The sequence below is a fragment of the Sinohyriopsis cumingii genome, chromosome 17 (genome assembly GCF_028554795.1).
Source record: "Sinohyriopsis cumingii isolate HCF-2022 chromosome 17, ASM2855479v2, whole genome shotgun sequence".
Lineage (NCBI taxonomy): Eukaryota > Metazoa > Mollusca > Bivalvia > Unionida > Unionidae > Sinohyriopsis > Sinohyriopsis cumingii.
The window spans coordinates 80,690,225-80,712,250 of NC_142977.1; the positions used below are offsets into that span (position 1 = coordinate 80,690,225).

Below are 22,026 nucleotides of genomic sequence, written 5' to 3' on the forward strand. Positions count from 1 at the left end.
ATATACAATTCAAAACCAATGTGTTTTGATAAGTCATGTATACAATTCAAAACCAATGTGTTTTGATAAGTCATGTATACAATTCAAAACCAATGTGTTTTGATAAGTCATATATACAATTCAAAACCAATGTGTTTTGATAAGTCATATATACAATTCAAAACCAATGTGTTTTGATAAGTCATATATACAATTCCAAACCAATGTGTTTTGATAAGTCATATATACAATTCCAAACCAATGTGTTTTGATAAGTCATATATACAATTCCAAACCAATGTGTTTTGATAAGTCATGTATACAATTCCAAACCAATGTGTTTTGATAAGTCATATATACAATTCCAAACCAATGTGTTTTGATAAGTCATATATACAATTCCAAACCAATGTGTTTTGATAAGTCATATATACAATTCAAAACCAATGTGTTTTGATAAGTCATATATACAATTCAAAACCAATGTGTTTTGATAAGTCATATATACAATTCCAAACCAATGTGTTTTGATAAGTCATGTATACAATTCCAAACCAATGTGTTTTGATAAGTCATATATACAATTCCAAACCAATGTGTTTTGATAAGTCATATATACAATTCCAAACCAATGTGTTTTGATAAGTCATATATACAATTCCAAACCAATGTGTTTTGATAAGTCATATATACAATTCCAAACCAATGTGTTTTGATAAGTCATATATACAATTCCAAACCAATGTGTTTTGATAAGTCATATATACAATTCCAAACCAATGTGTTTTGATAAGTCATATATACAATTCCAAACCAATGTGTTTTGATAAGTCATATATACAATTCCAAACCAATGTGTTTTGATAAGTCATATATACAATTCCAAACCAATGTGTTTTGATAAGTCATATATACAATTCCAAACCAATGTGTTTTGATAAGTCATATATACAATTCCAAACCAATGTGTTTTGATAAGTCATATATACAATTCCAAACCAATGTGTTTTGATAAGTCATATATACAATTCCAAACCAATGTGTTTTGATAAGTCATATATACAATTCCAAACCAATGTGTTTTGATAAGTCATATATACAATTCCAAACCAATGTGTTTTGATAAGTCATATATACAATTCAAGAATTATGAATGTATATATTTTGTGAATATCAATTTTCATTTGTTTAAAAAAAACTGAAATTTTTGTCAGATCTTAAATTCACAGAATAGTGTCCTACTCTTATTATGAAAGTAAAATGTTTTGCCTTTAAATGTTTGGTTTGAAGCACCAATAAAGTTGACAAAAATTAGAACCGTGTTAAAAATACTGATTTCACATACAAGCATCCTCTGTAGCAGCAGAACATTTGACAGAGTCTATACCTGTATTAATTAAACCATATCTATAACAACAACAAATACAGTCACCATCTATAATTGTATTAACATTATCTTTACCAGCATCAAATACAGTCACAGTCTATTATTGTATTAACATTATCTTTACCAGTATTAAATACGTAGGCAAAACATGTAACACTTGCCTGCAGTTCCAATGGTGAAGGTGATGGATTTAGTACATGTTACACCTGTGGTGCCACAAGGAATATTTTCTGTGGTGATTTCAAATTTCTCAGTACCACTTCCAGTTGACTTGGCTAAAACATAGTCACAGTTTCCTTGGAATTCATACATCCTGCCATCAAATGATTGGTAGTGTGAATCCCCAAATGCACTGCATACAGCAGGACAGTCCTTGTTCTCACACTCCCAGTTTCGGCTCTTGCATGAGCTGGAAAATTAGAGAGAAATAAAAAAAATTAAACACTGCACTGCAAATAAATTAAATTAAAGCATTATCGATAGTGCATAGGTGATTCAATAGCTTTGCACCTATGTGGTCTTAAATTTGATCCCTGGTTCCAGCACATGCCAAGATTAATTAACTTATTTTAGATCTGGTACAAAGACAAGGAAATCCCAGTTGGAAAGTTACATTACTGGTCTACAAATCAAGATTTGGATTATCTTCTCTTGGAGTCAAAAACTACATTCTTTTTTAACTATCTGAAAAGTTTGTATTCCAGCAAAACATGAATATACCCTAACTGCAAATCATGGGTGTTATGTAGATCATTGTAACACTACTAAAAGGTGCTGCACCACAGTATGATGTCATTAAACCCACCACACAACAACCTAATATACACAACCTCAAAGTCAACCAGACATGTTATGCCAACCAATGAGAATCCTTATAAGGAACCTTGGCATTAACTTTTTTAAGCCTCTGTAGCCCATCTAATTACATAACATGTTTCTTCTGAGTAACAAACTACAATACATGCTACATCTTCTTGTAAGCCTATATATACATGTACAAAGTAAGTAGCAATTAAGGTCTAGTGGGAATAAATTCAAGAACTTTAGCATTAGATTACCACATGAATTATCTGAATCTTTCTCATCTCTTCCGCATAGCCACCATTTTTTCACCTATTAACAGTCTAATCTATTTATCCTTGTTATATATATTTTAGTTCATATATAAAGAAAGTATACATTCTAACATATAGGTACTTAAGCTTCCACATGGAGACTGATTTTTGGGGAATTCTGTCAACATAACCTAGAATGCATAATTTTCAATACAAATGAATAATATTCTGCAGTTGATGGTTTCATCATGTTTCTCAAGTTTCCTTCAACTTATAGACTCCACTAACACCTGAGATATCATAAGCTTTTTACATAGTTTTCAGACCTAGTGCAATCAATGTAAAGAAAGAATTAAGTCCAAACTGTCCATAAAGCCTTAACATCTGGGTAAGATGCCATGAAATATCGTCCATCAAATTATCCAAATATTGTCATGAAACTTCTAATAGCTTCTTATGAATAACATTATTTAACAATCCTGAAGTTCTTTTCAAGCTTCTTTACTTGAATTAACTAAATAAGAATTCCACAATGTGTTATTTCTAACCTGAAACTTTGGGTTCTAATAACTTTATTTATGAATCTTTTATTTCTTTTCACGTTCATTTTCCTTATTTACCAGAGAAATGTCAGAGAAATGTATGTAGCTAAATGAAAAAACCCAACACTAATTTTTTAACATCTGGGACAACAGCAGAAACAATAAAGTTTTCAGAAAAGAAAGAACAGTATGCTGCACCTTGCTTCAAAGACAAATCAAAAGCTCCCTAGGTAGAAAAGTATACTTTAGATAATAAGGATTTAATCAGTCAGCTAAATGTAATAAGAGTAAATAGTATTACTTGATTATTTTTATTCCAGCACATATTTTATATCTGTAATATTTCTAACAGCCACTGACCAGTTACTTGCAGTAGGATTACTGTTGACATCTGTACTTAATATGATTTACCAGAATGATCAGAATCTTAATAAATATGTGTTAAGTCCAGCCACCCATCAAGCAATGGTTATACACATATCTCGCATAGTGTGTGCTACTGTTACTTCCAGCCACCCATCATGCATATGGTTATACAGATATCTCACAGTGTGTGCTAGTGTTACTTCCAGCCACCCATCATGCATATGGTTATACAGATATCTCACAGTGTGTGCTACTGTTACTTCCAGCCACCCATCATGCATATGGTTATACAGACATTTCACATAGTGTGTGCTAGTGTTACTTCCAGCCACCCATCATGCATATGGTTATACAGATATTTCACATAGTGTGTGCTAGTGTTACTTCCAGCCACCCATCATGCAGCTGGTTATACACATATCTCACATAGTGTGTGCTTGTGTTACTTCCAGCCACCCATCATGCAGATGGTTATACTCATATCTCACATAGTGTGTGCTTGTGTTACTTGCAGCCACCCATCATGCATATGGTTATACAGATATTTCACATAGTGTGTGCTAGTGTTACTTCCAGCCACCCATCATGCATATGGTTATACAGATATTTCACATAGTGTGTGCTAGTGTTACTTCCAGCCACCCATCATGCAGATGGTTATACTCATATCTCACATAGTGTGTGCTTGTGTTACTTGCAGCCACCCATCATGCAGATGGTTATACTCATATCTCACATAGTGTGTGCTAGTGTTACTTCCAGCCACCCATCATGCAGATGGTTATACTCATATCTCACATAGTGTGTGCTTGTGTTACTTGCAGCCACCCATCATGCAGATGGTTATACTCATATCTCACATAGTGTGTGCTAGTGTTACTTCCAGCCACCCATCATGCAGATGGTTATACTCATATCTCACATAGTGTGTGCTTGTGTTACTTGCAGCCACCCATCATGCAGATGGTTATACTCATATCTCACATAGTGTGTGCTAGTGTTACTTCCAGCCACCCATCATGCAGATGGTTATACTCATATCTCACATAGTGTGTGCTAGTGTTACTTCCAGCCACCCATCATGCAGATGGTTATACTCATATCTCACATAGTGTGTGCTAGTGTTACTTGCAGCCACCCATCAAGCAGATGGTTATACTCATATCTCACATAGTGTGTGCTTGTGTTACTTGCAGCCACCCATCATGCAGATGGTTATACTCATATCTCACATAGTGTGTGCTAGTGTTACTTCCAGATACCCATCATGCAGATGGTTATACTCATATCTCACATAGTGTGTGCTAGTGCTACTTGCAGCCACCCATCATGCAGATGGTTATACACATATCTCACATAGTGTGTGCTAGTGTTACTTCCAGTCAACCATCATGGAGATGGTTATAAACATATCTCACATAGTGTGTGCTAGTGTTACTTCCAGCCACCCATCATGCAGATGGTTATAAACATATCTCACATAGTGTGTGCTAGTGTTACTTTCAGTCAACTATATATATCGCTCATCACACAGATGGTTGTAAACGTATCTCACACAGTGTATACTAGCCTTACACCCAGCCACCTAGAAATATCATCAATACAAAGGTGGTTGTAAATGTAACTTACACAATATATAGGTATCAATTCTTACCATTTGTTGCATTCCATTGTGTAGCTCTCACCCTCTTTGTACGCTTTTCCTCCATGGTAACAGGGGCAATCTCCTGACCTCACGCATCTATCTCCCTCTCGGACATATCCAGGTTGGCACTCACAACCAGGGTGGCATGTTGATGCATTGCATGTTGGTGGGTTATGCATGTTTGCACATGTCAGAGGACAGTCTGAAACACATTTTTTGTACACCATGTCAGCTGGGCATGGGGATGAAAGGCCTGCAATCTGCATTGGAAAGCCTGCCCCTTGTGGCTTGTCTTGACATGCCCATTGTGCACTGACACATGAACTGGAAAAAAGATGTGTAACATTAATATACCATCTTGAATGTGTAATAAGAATCAACTGATTTGAACAGGAAAATACATATAATCTAATAGCAGATTTTATAAACATACTTTAGTTCCAATTATATACTGTGAATTTTCTATGATACATAGGATACCAATTTTCATAGTTTGTACAAACAGTGAATTTACGGAGCCAAGGAACAATGACAGGCTTCATTCTCTGTGAACAATAGCATATTTTCCTCAATCCACAAATTTAAGGGTTTATTTTTTGGCTCAACAAAAATAATTGATACCCATGAAATAAATGAATTCACAGTAAGGGCTATCTGATTATCCTTTATTCAATCCTGAGTATCAGTTGTTTGTATTCAGTACTAGGAAAGACAAAATTTAGAAGTTCATTTATTCAAACAGTTTCTAAAATCTACAACAAAACACTACCTAATTTGTAAATAAAAATAATGTAAATATCATAGGCATTAGTCAGATAGCAACGCACTTATTGAGGTCTAACGAATTCCAGTGTTTGACTCCTGATCTGGCTGCAAAACTTTCACTTGTGACATCAGTGGCAGGGGTAGATTTACACTTATAAAGTCGGAAAGTTTGATTTTCTACCATGACAGGAAGTAAATCTGCAGGCTATGGATAAAGGGGACAAGAGGATGTGTGTTTAAATCCAGGTGGAAAACGTTGTAAGAACATGCTGAGTGCACCATCTACAGATTCTTAAGAGATCCATAGTTTGAAATCCCAAGAAAAACTTCTACTGAGGGAAGCCCTTGAATAATGAAATTCATAAAAATGAGAAACTTATTTATGTCAACCACATGTCTTATCTTAATTAAGAGGAAACAGTAATCATTACAATATGAAACACCTACTGAGCTTAAGTTAACAAAATACAAACTTTCTGCAATGAATAAAAAGGGAAAATTACAATTGTGCCTATCAAAACCCAAAATAAAACCTTCTCTTCTAAACAGAAAAAAATCTGTCCATTCCACACAGATGCCCTCAACCAATGTGACTAAAATAAAAGGTAAGCTTTAAAGTTTCACAATGGCAACAAATCCATTATGTTTGTTGAAAAAGGCTGAAAATCACGATTAACCCAGGTCTTTTTAAAGTAAAGTTTTATACCAAACTTGATATCGCCTCATAAAGCCTTCTGAATGTAATTAACAGGAAATTAAATATACGCTGGATGTGACAGGATGGACAAACACAGACAAGACTATATACGTGCTCCATATGGCAGTTACACAAATTAGAATTTAGATTACAATATCTCACCAGATCTGATCTCCCATATCTGTCACTTTTCCAGCAGGAATCTCCCTTCCGTCAAAGATGCATGGACACTGATCAATTTGCAAACAGTGTCCAGAGCTATCCAAGGCCTGTCCTGGAGGACATCCACAACCTTCAGCACACTGGGATGACTGGATGCAGTTTGGATCGGTGGCAATGTTGTGGCATGTCCGCGTGCACTCATTGGGACAGACTTGATAAATCTGACCACCAGTACAGTCAATAGCTATATAAAAAAAATATTAGATTAAGGTCATGCTGATATTTTGTACAAGTGTAGTCCACACAAACATACCTCTATTTATTAGATGGATATATGCATTACTTTTTGTGTTAAACTGTACTACAATCCATTTCACAACCTTTTACCTTTTATGGTAAACATTACCATCAAGATTATTTTTATATAAAGTGTTAAAGTGATGACAGAGAGGTATTAAATTTCAATGAGATATCCAAACACTTATATCAGTTCATCACAGAGGTATATTTTGACCATACGTGAAAGATACTCTTTTTTGATAATTATAGATTCTTTCAGAATTGAAACAATTTTTTTAAAAGAATGTTGGAAATCTTTATCATAAATACAGAAGAATGCAGATTTTTACAAGTGAAATAAAATGTTTAAAAACCTGTTTCACGTATTAAGTATTGTTGTTATTGGTGTTGTTATAGGGTTTAACGCCATTTTTCAGCACAAGATAGGCTATGCATGGAGGCCAGTATTAATGGTGGAGGAAGAACCTGGAAAACCCCAGAAAGAACCATCGACCCAGGAGAAGCTACTGGCAAGCTTTCTCACAAACCCACATTGGCCAAGCCCAAGACCTGAACTCATGCAGACAGAGGTGAGATGGGAGAGATCCATAATGGTGAGCGCTTTAGACCACTCGGCCAATTGGGGCCTCTTCATTTAATTGAGCCTTCTTACTAAAGAATTCCAAGTTTCATCAAAGTCTTGTGTTGATTTCAAGATTTCTAGACATATAATGTGTCTCAGGATGACAGGAGACACCAAAAATTGGCAAAAAAAGTTACAGCTGGAAGTTCTTTTTAGAAATCAACACCATGAGTATTATTCATTATAGTAAAAATGTGTACCTCATGTACATTTTGCAGTTTGTGCACGTGTTATATTTTCCACTACTTACGGCACTCTGAGATGAATTGTCTCCATTTGATCTCTACCCCCTGCGAGGCACATTGAGCCGCATATTCTCCTATCATCGGACAGAGACAGTCTTTGAGGTTCTCCGAACATTGGCACACATCAAAGAGACAGCCTTCATAGAGTGGGTTTACATCCACAACATCATGGCAGGCTGCAAATATTTTAAAAAATGTTTTCACCCATCTGTCCATAATAAATTACTTCTCTCTCTTTCTCTCAAGACACATTGATAAAAAATATGCAGCAGCAACACAGACATATTGCATGCTTATACTTTTCCCTTGAACCAATTCAGCCAAAACATGCTATGATAACCTAAATGAGTCTTGTTACAAAAATACTGTAGAAACAGTGTATGGCATGAGTTATTGCCTCATTCAAAAGATAAGTGCCAACACTTTTTAAACTTGAGATGTGTAAATTAGTTAATTCTATAAACAAAATGTAAATTGTATTGATTTGATCAATGGTATTACTTACATTTGAAAATGTCACTCTTTAGGTAGCTGCAGTATTGCACAGACTGGTTCTTCCTGTTGGCATTTTGTTCACATGGGTTGTGCGTGGCATCTGGGTTAACATCTTGGCAATTTGGCTCTGTCTTCCAGCGATTACCAAACACATTGGGGTTAGTCTCAACATCTTTCTGTGGTGTCAGGAAGTCATTTTTCTGGTTGAAGTCATACGTTCCACACAGACCTGTAAATATTCATTCAATTTGGAATTTATCAGTTAACTGAATCCATGACATTTTCTTCTTTACATGAAATTGTTATAAAGAGAATGTTTTAAATGAAAAAATGTTAGTATGTTCTCCAAAACATTCAGTATATTTTTGTCTCTTAATGGTATCTTTTTAGATCAAATTGGAGAGAACAATTATATGAATACAATGTGATATATAAACCATTCTTCTATAAAATAAATGCTTAATTTATTTTGGAAATCAGAAACAGCAGCAAAGTTAATTCATTATCAACGCAAGGTACAAAAAGTGTTTCATACTGTAAATATGACAACACAAATATTCTTTCAAAGGCATATAAAAGATTGTTTATCAGAGCCATGACAAGTATTACCTTTGGTTCTCCCAATAAACTGAGGAGGAGCTGTAATGTATGCTCGTGTCCTTCCATCCCAAAGGATGGTAATTCCATTAGACAGCTCAGCCTTCATGAAGAGGGAAGATACCATGTATATCTTTATGCCATTCTTCTGGTATGGAAGGCTTGTGATGCTCTGGCCATCGATGATCAACTGGTGGTTGTGGTCCATTTTAATGGTGTGACCCTCAAACATGATGCTGATTGACTTTGTGCACGATGCCTCATGGTTGCCACATCGAATGTTGTCAGTTATGACATCAAAATGTTCATCATGGATCATGTAATATGAACAAATACCCATAAAATCAAAGCGTTTTCCATCAAAAGTCATGTAGTGAGGGTCACCTGTAGCTGAACATGTGGCTTCACATTTCTTGTTTGTGCAGTCCCAGTTGCCTTTAATGCAAATGCTAAAGGAAACAAAATGCATTGTAATAACGATAGCTCAGTGTACAATTATATTTTTTGACAGATGAGATCAATATTACAAACTATTTCAAAGAGGTCAGTTATCACAAGATGTCACAAATGTGAAATATGTTTTACACATTTTAATTTTTTTGTTTTATTCAGTGAACTATTGCATACATGGCATCACAGTCAGGTGTTACAAATGGTAGCCATGTGGTGTCAGCCTCCTTGAATGTCTAACTAAATGCAATTTTCAAAAGATTATTTCTTACCCATTTACGTGTTTCATCATGTGATAAATAAAATATTAAATTAATGAACATTTCAAAATGAAATTTGTGAAACTGGTTGAAGGACTTCAACCTTATGTTTACCAAGGTTTGCTAAAGATAAAAGTTATTCAATTTGTTTAATCCATTTTATTGGAAAATTCACATAAGTGATAAGAGATCCCAAGCAACCAAAACTTAATCTAAATAATAGCAAGTGTTCATCGTTTGGGGTGTCCTACTACAAAAGTTTAGGGTCTACATAAATTCTACTTGGTAATGATATCAGTGGTATGACATTTTATAAATATGTATCATATTTGTTTTATATTACATATGTGTTGTATGAGTCCTATGACTTAGAAGCCTAAATGTACATTAAATGTATGTATCATGACTTAGTAAATCAACATATTATCTCAGGTGATGAGAATCTTACATTCAGATTCATTCTGAATGAAACTTAGGAAACTTATTATTGCAATATTATATTCCTTTATCAATAATGGAAATATTATCCATGATTTAGAAAGGAAAACAGAGTTCAAGTATTATTTCCCTGAAATGTTGTAGGTTATAACTCTTTTCCACTGTGTGAGAAAAACATAAATATTAGAAACTTTAAGACAGAAGTCGAAACTACTGCAGGGAGAAAATTCATTTCCCACAATAGTGTTTTAATTTTAAATATGATACATTTTAGGTAAACTTTGTTTTTGGTTGTTATTGTTGTTGTTGTTGTGGGGTTTAATGCCATTTTTCAGCACATGTTAGGCTATGCATGGCGGCCAGTATTAATGGTGGAGGAAGAATCTGGAAAAACCCCGGGAAGAACCTCCGACCCACAAGAAGCTACTGGCAAGCTTTCTCACGTACCCACTTGGCCAAATCCTAGACTCGAACCTACTCAGACAGAGGTGAGGTGGCAGTGATCCATAATGAAGAGCGCTTTAGACCACTCGGCCACTCTGGGTCCCCTTTGTTTTTGGCTTCTTCATGAAGTTTGGCTGTATTTGCTTAAATTTCAACAAAGTAATTGTCCTTGGCTTCTGATATTTTCAAATGGATGTATCCGTTTGTCTTTTTTTTATCTTTCTTCAGTTCTATGACTAAGTACAATAAAGATCCCCATAAATACAGTTCTATGACTAAGTACAATAAAGATCCCCATAAGTACAGTTCTATGACTAAGTACAATAAAGATTCCCATAAGTACAGTTCTATGACTAAGTACAATAAAGATCCCCATAAGTACAGTTCTATGACTAAATACAATAAAGATCCCCATAAGTACAGTTCTATGACTAAGTACAATAAAGATCCCCATAAGTACAGTTCTATGACTAAGTACAATAAAGATCCCCTAAAGATGACTTTCAGCCTGTTTACAAAATTTAGAAAAAGGGAAATACTTGGACATCATTTCAATACAAAGATCTGTCAGATACAATCTGTGCACCAGACTGGTAGCACCAGGGCTTACCATTTATTGCAGTCTTTCTTTACTACAGCTCCTGAATTATATTCCTGACCATTCTGTGTGCAAGGACAGTCATTTTGGTGTATGCAAGTATCATTGTGTTTGACCATCCCTTCAGGACAGAAACAGCCATCAACACAAACTGAATCAGTACAGGCTGCAGCTTGAGAAGTACACATCTTCTCACATGTGCTTCCGCATTCTTTGTAGACCATGTTTCCAGGACATGGGGCAGCTAAACAGATATTTAAAATCTTGTTAAAATAATTTTATATATTCATGACATAAAACTGAATATTTGTTGATTAAATATTGTTTCTGTGTGTACCAATTTTTGTGCATTTGATGGTTGAGACACACCACAAACACCCACTTAACAATCATATATCCCTTATCCAAATTCAGAAATATAAATGCAAAAAAGTAGTTTTTGCAAAACAAATAAAAGATCAATCCTAACCACACAAATAATAAGCAACTTTCCTTGAATGACTACATTACTATACCAAATGATTCATCCTGGCAATTGTAAATGTTTAAAGGATTTAATAACATGGTGAAATGAGGACTGTAATTAATAGAACACAACCCATAAATATTCAAAAAGATTTGCTTCATTGAACACTTTGCAAACAGTATGAATGAATTTAAAATTGCTCATAGAATTGAGAACTATTGGAGTTGGAATGGATGCATAACATCAGAGTTGTTGTCATATAATTTAACATTATATACCCACAAAACAGGAGTGTATTTTCATTTTCCAATCCAAAAGGTTAGAAAAATTGCACAAAAAATTTCATCTTATCAATATAGATTCTACTACTGCTCAACCAATTAAATAACAAAATCCAAAATCAGTCGAAACTATTTTCCATCTTTAAGAACAGGTTTCTAAAATACTGACTGTGAATCCCCAGTTTTCATGGATTTGATGGCTACTACAAACCACAAATTAAAAAGTCCAATAAGCAATAGACCTACTGTGTTCTTCTAAAATCTACAGTTAAAATAAAAAAGCCATTTTCTGCTAATATCATGAAAATTAATACCCAAGAAACAAAATTGGTTTATTGGTTAATAAAATCTGCCAAAATTGAATGTTTAATCAAATTAGGATAAATTTTTTCACCTTAAATAATGGGTTGACCTTGTTTACAAAAGAGTGCTCTTTATACACTAATAACTATGTCACTTCACTAATAGCTTTTTATTGACAATCCTGACAATATGGGACAAATTTTTTACATCTTGTGTGTAAAGGAAAATATTCTTGCCAAGAATTTCTCATTTTTAAATATAAAAATTGAGTGCAAAATTTTGAGAATCTAAATCAGAGAGTTGAAAAACATTTTGGAGTCTTCTAAACCATTTTGTTTGAAAAATAGACAATATTTCCTACTTACGACAAAGCTGCTGTGTTCTCCAACTGAGGGGAATTTTGGCATCCATGCAGGCCCTGGAGTAAGCCTCAAAACCACTGCATACACAATTATTGCTGTTGTCTGAACAACAGTCTGCTTTGCAGGACTCAATGTATGGTCTTGGATCCACTTTCTGTAATAAGGAAGAAAAAAAATTCAAAATGAAAATAAAACACAGAAATTAAATAATGCGAATTAAATGTAGAGATTTAACCAGGAATCAAATCTCAATTATAATATTTCTTATATGTCATATCTACTTGGAACACAAAATTATATATAATCTTCCAGAGAATGACTAGCTCTCACAGTTAATGAGCAGGTTATTAACAGGTAATTCTCAAACTAGATATGAAGACTTAGTGGCTTTTAAAACCTAACTAGTGCTGTCAAAAACTAAGGATTATTTCTGAGTCCATAATGATGCATCAGAAAAAAAAACTGCACCTCTAATCTGCACTCAATTATGAGTTGATCTCGATGACAAAACACCAATTAAGGTATTGGTTGTTCTCCATGAGATATGATTATAGCTTTAAAAAATTTTCTCTCCAAAATTCCTTTAGTTTTGTGTATGCCACTGACATTTGCCTTTAGACAGTTTTTGGTTAGTAGGCTGTAAGAACATAAATGGGGCTACTTCATTTCATAAAGGGCTAAGGACATGAAGGGTTCATCATGACAAATCCTATGATCACTGATACCTGCATATCAAATGTTTATGACAGTCCAAAAACTTGTATGGGGACATTCAATTCTGAGTGCAATCTGGTATTAAATTCACAAGACATTTAATTACATATAGCCAGAAAGAAGGGTAACAGTTGAGACCTGGTGTGAACAGTATCATATCAAGAAATTTGACCTACCCACCCACCTGCCCCACCAAACTTAATTCTGGAGACACCCTCTCAATAAAATGCTGTTTGATTGGAATTTTGGCCTCCTCCCATAGGTGTCAATAATTACATACTGGACAATAACATATAAAATATATAGTAAATATATAAAGTAGCACAGAAAATACTGATTTTGCTAAAAACTGAAAGTTTTCTTTGCTACTGAGGTGAAGTGATATGTCTGTACAATTTCATCATTTTAATTTATTAAACAAACAACTTTATCCAAATGAAGGGCTGATATGTCAATCGTTTCCACAAAGGTCCATTTCCAAAATTTGAAAGAAAGCTATGTTTACAAGTGTAACGCTGTCTGAAATACTCACAGAATGACAAGATTGGAAAACAGCCCCCATAAGGGCATCACATTTAATTTGGGCAGCTCTGTCCACTTGTTGGTCAGCTGGAGTGGCAGTTGAGCAGCCAGACTGAGGAACATCAGTACAGGTTTCTAAAATTAGATATATTGTACCCATTACACCTTCATTTTTGTCGTGTACTGATGAAATGTATGGAAGGACAGTCTTAGGTTGGGATATATCTTCAATTATTTCCACAGGTGGAATGAACATGCCAGTTTTAATTAGCTAACATTGCTCGCTATGTGGTCTTACAGGTAAAACAGAATTCTCAAAACTCTAAGAACTTTGGCTCAAAAATCTGTCTTTGAATAATTGTTTTAAACCAACCATGGACTTCAGAATTTTTACAGCAGTTCCTTGTCAACATAGATGGTAAACTCATAAAATGCTGTATTAGAATTATATCATGCGATGCTAAGAATTTAAATTTTAAGAATACATATTGAGGGAATCTAAATGACTAACTATGACAAATTACAATAGGTAAAACTTAAAATTCTCATACAAATTTCAAACCTAAAAATTATAGCTATAATTTTTCTAAGGAAATACCTCCGGCCAGATTTCTCTTCCATGTTGTGGCAAATGCAGCTGGTTCTGTGAGCACTTTTTCAGATGTTGTGTCAGACATGAAATCATTGCTCTGATCATGATCATACACACCACACAAGCCTCTGGTGTTGCCCTTCAGTGCATCAGCAACTGTAACAAACACCATCTCATATGTGTCCCATCGAACTTTAAAGCCCAAACTGCTTCTGACAATTATGTAATGGCTGATTTTTTCAAAGATAACTCCCCCTTGAGTGCCTGGTACTGTCACTGTTGCTCCATTGTATTGCACTATAGGTCCCGAGCTGTCCCTGCGAAGGGCAATAGTGTCTGTGCCTATATAGATTTCAACTTCTCTCTTACATCGGTGCCCAGCTACACAATTTTTGTCGTTCATTACATGAATGTGGAATGTATTAGCTGCAGAATCTTTTACCAGTATGTATTGACATTGTCCCTTGAAGTGGTACACTTTGTTGTCAAATGTTCTGTAGTGGTCCTGTCCCCATGCCACACAAGTTGCCTCCCCTGTTTCAGGATGCACTGCAAACAAGTTTTTAAAAACTATAAATGTGAGTAAAAATAACCCACCATCATTGTTTTATTGTAACAATGACTTGGATGGTTGGACAGTCAAATATAGTACTATATTCCTTAACAAGCTTCATCATGGGGAACACAATTCTTTAAAAAATACAGTAGAATGGATGATTTTATTGGAAATAATGTTTGCTTGTTTGTGAGAAGAAAAAAACTGAGTAATTTATGACTCAGCCATAATTGTGTTCTGGTATTACAACAAAGTAGTCAAGGGGATATTCATGAAAATCTTCTTCTCAATCAGTGTATGCAGTACTTCATATACAAAAATTAACACTTTAGATTGACTCCTTGATTCATAAGAAATGAAATGAAACACTGACAGGAGATGTATGACTAGATATATGATAAACAAAAAGAAAATGTGAGTGCTAACTTAGACTTTTAAGGATATGTAGATGCATTTTTCATGTTTCATCATCTCTGTACTCTAGGGAGTAATATTTTTTTACCTCATTCTATAATATTTTAAAACTTTTAACAAACTACTTTTTCTCTGAAGTGAAACTACACTTAAGCAGGTTTAAACCTAATAAATAAATTTGAAATTTGCTTGATAAAGATCCAAGCATTTGATAGAAAATATGCAGAAAGCTTTACAAGGATTTTATTACTTACGACCTCCTCTGCCATTAACCAGGTTGGACCTAATTACCATTCAAACCTTGGTAGGAGATTTTTCTTGTCCTTTAGTAAGTGTCAATAATATTCTTTAATTTAAAGGTCTTAAATTATATTTCATGATGGTTTTAATTAAAATTCCCAAATTTGCACAAATTTAAATTATCTTTATTCTACAAAATTTTATTCTAGATTGTTCAGCATCTATATTTTATCATTCTGTGAGTATGTCACATTCTGAAATATTGCATAATACTCTTTAAAGGTGAACACACAATTGCATCATGATTACCTGCACTAGGAGCCACATGTGTTTCATTTAAAACTGTTGACAAAGGAACACAGTTGGGAATCTCAGAGAGCTGGGGAATCCATGTACCATCTGGAGAACAGGCATAAGAAGCAGAGATGTTCCACTGGGGTTTGAAACCGGGATTACAGCTTGCAGTGCATACGGAGCCTGATGCATCCTGATTGCAAACTATCCTGCCATTTTTGGGCTCTGGTGGGTTTGCACAGTTGCTGTAAGCTAAAAAAGAAAGTGGAATTATGTTAAAGTACTGTAGTAAGCATAAAATATTAGTGTTGTATGTTAAATTCAATTGGTACCTTGGCATAAAATGCCAGTACTGTATGTGCACTGATTCTTAAAAGGTTATACTGGTACCTGCAGTATGTTCAAGCATGATGTATAACTGAAGACTTTAAGAATGCATTACATATTTTTTCTGCCATGTGAATACATTACATATTTTTTCTGCCATGTAAAAAGATTTTAAAAAATTTTTTGTCACTAATTAAGTGAAACTGTATTCATCAATATTTTTAACAATAAATGACAATAATGCCCCATTCCGCAATGTCATATTTTATTTACATATAGTATAGTAGATGGGGGGGGGGTTGTTGTCTATCACTGATGTGTAAATATAATATCGACCTATACTCTTCTCACCTTCATTTTGGATTCTGTGCAAAAAAGTAAATCTTAAATGCTTTATTAAATTGACTGCAAGACTGTCCTTACATGCATTTCTAGAACCATATTTATAGATCTAAAAAAGATACTTCAAAATCAATTTTTGTGCTGCTATTGTGATGTACCTCCGGCTACACAAATATGAGGACAATCATGAAATCCCAAGCTTTTATCAGCCTTAAAGCCAAACACTGAGTTATATAAAAGTAATAAAACTACAAAAATGTTAAGGGAATAATGAAGTTATTAAATATATCATTTAACAACATAATAGACTGCATATAAGAAACAGTAGATCACATATTCAAGATGACGTGATGCCAGGGAGAAGAGACACGTGATATCCAGCAACCTTCAGTCACAGTATTCACCCACCCTCTCATTTGTTTGTATCCCCTACAGATTTTTAAAACGAAAAACATTAAAAATACAAAAAATGCACAAAACTTGGTTTTTTGTACACTAATTGATAATTTCTAACCTGTCAAAATGGGGTCCCTAACACTGTTCATTTATTGGTGTTTCAATGCCAACAGAACCTCCTGATGTATGCAAGCAGACAGACTGCTTGCTGTCCATTTCTGATTTCCAGAAAGGCCAATTTAAGTAAAAACTCTGCTTATTTGCAATGTCCAGTTATACTATTTCTAAAACAAATTGAACACATATATAGGAGGAACTCTTCTATACGAGTGTTCGTAGAGGAGTAACTCCAAAATTTACTGAATTATTGAAATTATCCAAGTGTTGAACTACATCACACATGCTGCTTGAAAATATAGACTGGCTAAAGCAAATATGGCACCCATGTTGCTAAAGAAACTTCCATTTGATTCAAAATGCCAACAAGATGTTAGTGTTTGGGACTGTCTGGAAACAATCAGGTTAGAACTTATAAATCAATGAATGAAATGACTTAGTTTTGGATGATGCCTTCTGATTTTAAAATCAGTAGAGGAATAGAAATATAATGGTATGGTGTGAGAATACTATAAATGTTATTCACTGTATATGATTGGCAAGTATTAAGAACAATAAATAAACACCTTGTTGGTCATTTTAATTACATGCACGCAGAATCTCATGTGTTATGATATACAAATCACCAAATGAATGAAAATATAACACCTTAGAATCAGTAAAATTTAATATTAATTTATACTTACGATACTGGCACTTTCGTCCCATAAAGCCTTGCGGACAGGCACAGGTATCTGGTAGAATGCATGTTCCACCATTAGAACAGCCTGGACTGCAGTCAGCTGAAAGCAGGAGAGTATTATGTCAACTAATCCTCCACTTAGAGAAATGTTCTGAACACAACCTAGTACAAAATATGAGCAAAAAGGGATGAATGAGAGACAGATTTTGAACTGAATGTTGTCTTGTTTTTAATTTGTAACAGAAATGAGTGCCTGTAAAAAGTCAGCAGTTTCACTTTTATGAGGATTCAGCAGATCTGATTAATAGTTGCAATTAAACATTATAATTATTTTCTGGTTCTTGGAGGAAGAATTTTTTTTAATTAAACCTTCATGGGGAACATAATATATCAGGTAGGCATCTTCATGGTGTTTTCTACTAAAATTGTGTGATTTTTTCAAACTGAAACAATGTATTTTTGCAGTTATTGTCAACATTTAAAAAAAACATGAAAAAAACCCCCCACAAATCTGTTTTCCAGTATGCCATTTTGATTTTCAGGGAGTGGGTAGGGGTGTGTGTGTGTGATTTGGATTTTTAACGTAGCTTTAACAATTTTTCAGTCATATCGCTACGATGTCTGACCGTTTATACTTATAGTGACGTCTAGCACTGGGGCATCCTGCCGCAGGCATGTAGCATCATGTCCCACCCAGTCACATTATGCCGACACCAGGCCGACCAGTCCCAACAATAACCTCTTAATGCTGAGCGCCAAGCGAGGCAGATGTAAATACCATTTTTGTAAGTCTTTGGTATGACTCGGCAGGGGATTGAACCCACGACCTCCCGTATCCGAGGCGGACGTTCTAGCCACTAGGCCACCAGAACGGTGGGAGTGGGTAGGGAACGTTAGTAGTTGTAGTGCCTTCTGAACCTGATATTTTGTTTGGTTCCTCTTTTTCTTTTCTACCTGAATATAAATTAATTTTTTAAACTAATATAATTATTCTAATATTATTATGTACACCAGAATATGTTTTCACGCTTAACTTTTAAGTTTTAATTCCAGCCCCGATGGGCCGATCCTCCAGACCGCAAACTAAATGGCCGATAGGTAAGAATCTCTATTTAAACCACGAGAAAACTTTTATTTGCTACATAATTTTTTATGACTTGTTTGGTTAATTGTTAATACAAGATGACTGAAACGATGGTATGCTACCAATTCCAAGATTATTTTAAAATCAAAATGTCAAAAAGTTAGTATTTCGAGCCATTCGACTTTCTTAACCTTACTATACTAAAGAGTAGCCAAAGAGCATTAAATTACATTGGCATGCGTTCTACACGGTTCGTAAAATCGGCGTAAGTCTTAAAAATAATATAAATGAAATAATAATTTGTAAATAAAAATAAACATAACCGTAGGACATATTATATAAATGAAGGGTACCTACCTTTTTTAATGGATACATTGAGGATATTTTATTTAACTACTTTAATGCAGGATATATTTCATTGTATCATGAAAAACATATTGGTACAAGTGAAAACGCTATCAAGATGGTAAAAGGGACATAACTTCATAAAGACCCAAACTTGACAATACACGTATCATTGGCAAATAATAATCCTTGTTTCTCTTCCTGAAACTATCACGTCTATTTGCTTGCAAAAACCACCGTCGCACAGTTCGATGAGAAATTTTATATTTTCGTTAACAGACTATGCACTCAAAGGACTATATTGAATAAGGGTCATTTTCTGCAATCGGCTTGCAATCAACACTCATCTGTCTCGGCTTTTTCCGTTGTTTTCAAACATTATTATGAGTGTCATGACAGTAAAAAATAAATTCTTGCATACTTGTATTACTATTTGTAGATGATACTTTTTCCCTTATAACTTTTCACGTGAAAAACTATAAGAAAGAAAATACGACAAAATTGTTCACGGAAAAGTTTCTGTATTTCGCTCAAAAGTATATAAGTACATAATAAAACGAAATGTATCTCAAATGCAAACATTAAATTGTCTTGAGGGCGAGTATTGTTGGGTCAGTGTAGAAACACCACAGAGCGGTCGTATACAACTGAGTTTTTTTTATGGTGTCGTGTCTAAGCGAAGATTTTAATCATTTTGAGTTTACAAATTAGAATTTATGTCACTTATTTTGTTCCTTCTTTATTCAAGCATACATTGTGTGGCGTGGCAAGCTTGCGTCGAATTCATTAACAGACAATGCACTCAAATTTCGGTTTGGAATCAACATTCATCTCTTTCAGCTTTTCAGACCTTTTCAAACATTATGATTGTGATGACAGGAAAAAAAAAATAGATAGTTTAACAATCAATGTTATTACTATATTTAAAAGAAATTTTGTTCTCTAATAACTTTTACGAGCTGTACTGTATGTGACACTGAACATCGATAGAAACAGATCATGCAAGTTCAGTCACTGTAAATTTTCAAGTTTCTTTTAAAGTTCGATTAATATTCGATCGATCCATTCGTTCTGGTGGAGAGAGAAGAAGAACAAGAAGATGATGAAGAAGATATTGATGATAATGGTGATGAAAATAAAGTGACATGGATACTGTCACGATATAAATTTTACCCTAGCGATACGTACTTTTCAATCTCTAGTTATGAAATATATAATACATTCTTTAAGTATACATGCATCCTTTACCGCTCTTGATCCGTCCTTTACGTTTACTCCAAATATATACACATACAGTTCCATCCAAACTAAAAAATAAACTTTGACTTGTTCAGTTATTTTTTTCTTTATGAAAATAGAGACATTTGGGTAGCGGTTTTGTCAGATTCGACCCTTAATGACCTACATGATATAACAAAGAGTCTCTCGATTTAAAACTGTAAGTAAAGCTACAATACTTACGGACGCAGTCGGGTATGTTCGGTCCGGGTGGATCAAACCACTCTCCGTTCATCTGATCACATTCACGCTGTTCTGTTTGTGTCCCGCTGGCGAATTTGTAGCCATCGTCACACGTGGCATCGCAGTGACTGTAACATAACACCGGGAACATGGATAACGAATGTGGTGATCATGATAGTGATAAAGGATCGAAAGAGGAGAAGGAAAGTAAAAGATATTAAAAAATAGCAGCAACAGTAACAACAACAATAACAGCAACAACGGATTCGATACTACAAAGCAACACATACGCACATATAAACACCTTCGCCCCTTCCCTTCCCAACACACATTTCGTTTGCGAAGTGTCCTATGTCTGCTGTTGAAGCTTATAAATTAGAGAATGTATGTGTCGTGCGTGTGTGAGTTCGAGATATATTTTCCATTAGGCTTGCCATTAAGGCAGGCGGCGGTTGCTTTTAATACTTGTCTTCTCAAGATTATCACAGAGTTAGAGGTGGATAAGAAGTCTTAATGAGAAGAGAAGTAAGTGGAAAATCGTCACATGGCTTTGTCTGATATACGAAGTCACTTACTAGAAAGGAAATCCAGCTGCGCAAGCTATTTTTCCTCTTTTTGGTGCCGGTAGTGGGGAGCATGTCTTGGTTCCTAAAAATAGAAAACAAAATGACGAATAGTTAGACAAGTGGTACAGTAAAGAACGGAGATCATTGAAACACGTATTACAGTCGTACACATTTAAGTACAAAACGTCATGAGGGTTTGGGGTCAAATGTTTAAATTTATGTGAAGTAGGCATTTGAGTCAGTCAGACAAAACACTGATATTTCAACATGCACCCTATTTTTAGACAAAATCCTAAACTATCTGTTCTTATTAGTGTATTCAGTGACCATAGAAACATTGTGAAACTGTTACTGCTTTTATGATGCCTCCAAGAAGTGAACATATTTCATGAAATAAGCAAAATGGTTGGATTCTTGTATTGTTCAAGTCTTATATATATATATATATATATATATATATATATATATATATATATATATATATATATATATATATATATATATATATATATATAATCGTATTCATTCTTTGAGTGAATACCTGAGTCATTAACCATGAATGGTCTGGAGCTCTCTGGAAGCCCGATGTAAAATACAAAAAAAAAAAATATAAGCAATAACATTTTTTACCTGTGTCTAATGGACGATGCCATCCTTAAATATGGACGATCATACATTTTATTGAACTTTTAATAACACATGGCATGAAATGTGTCGAAGTTTATTATTATTCAGCTTCAAAATAAACACATATTCGTCTCATATATTTTAAGGCGAAAATAAGAAAGAATATATATTCGCCATTATTTACCCTGTGTGCTATCGAGAAAGCAAGATTTGTCATGGTCGAATACAGAACACTTACAGTTTTTAAGAGGACGTTTAAAAGACACGTTAGTGTTAAACAGTGTCAGT

At 34.4% G+C, this 22,026-nt stretch overlaps 1 protein-coding gene across 1 annotated transcript in view; it reads right to left on the reverse strand.

The window, feature by feature from the left end:
- Positions 1-22,026, reverse strand: part of LOC149779312 (uncharacterized) — a 107,983-nt gene that overhangs the window by 80,235 nt on the left and 5,722 nt on the right. Inside the window, exons 4-17 of the mRNA XM_089939929.1 lie at positions 21,121-21,193; positions 20,546-20,673; positions 17,660-17,755; positions 15,807-16,043; positions 14,294-14,836; positions 13,706-13,830; positions 12,463-12,613; positions 11,060-11,291; positions 8,870-9,306; positions 8,271-8,489; positions 7,771-7,941; positions 6,599-6,842; positions 4,984-5,298; positions 1,528-1,775 (exon numbers count right to left, since the gene is read on the reverse strand). Coding sequence (XP_089796055.1) covers positions 1,528-1,775; positions 4,984-5,298; positions 6,599-6,842; positions 7,771-7,941; positions 8,271-8,489; positions 8,870-9,306; positions 11,060-11,291; positions 12,463-12,613; positions 13,706-13,830; positions 14,294-14,836; positions 15,807-16,043; positions 17,660-17,755; positions 20,546-20,673; positions 21,121-21,193 — 3,219 coding nt within the window. The remainder of the gene's footprint in view (positions 1-1,527; positions 1,776-4,983; positions 5,299-6,598; positions 6,843-7,770; positions 7,942-8,270; positions 8,490-8,869; positions 9,307-11,059; positions 11,292-12,462; positions 12,614-13,705; positions 13,831-14,293; positions 14,837-15,806; positions 16,044-17,659; positions 17,756-20,545; positions 20,674-21,120; positions 21,194-22,026) is intronic.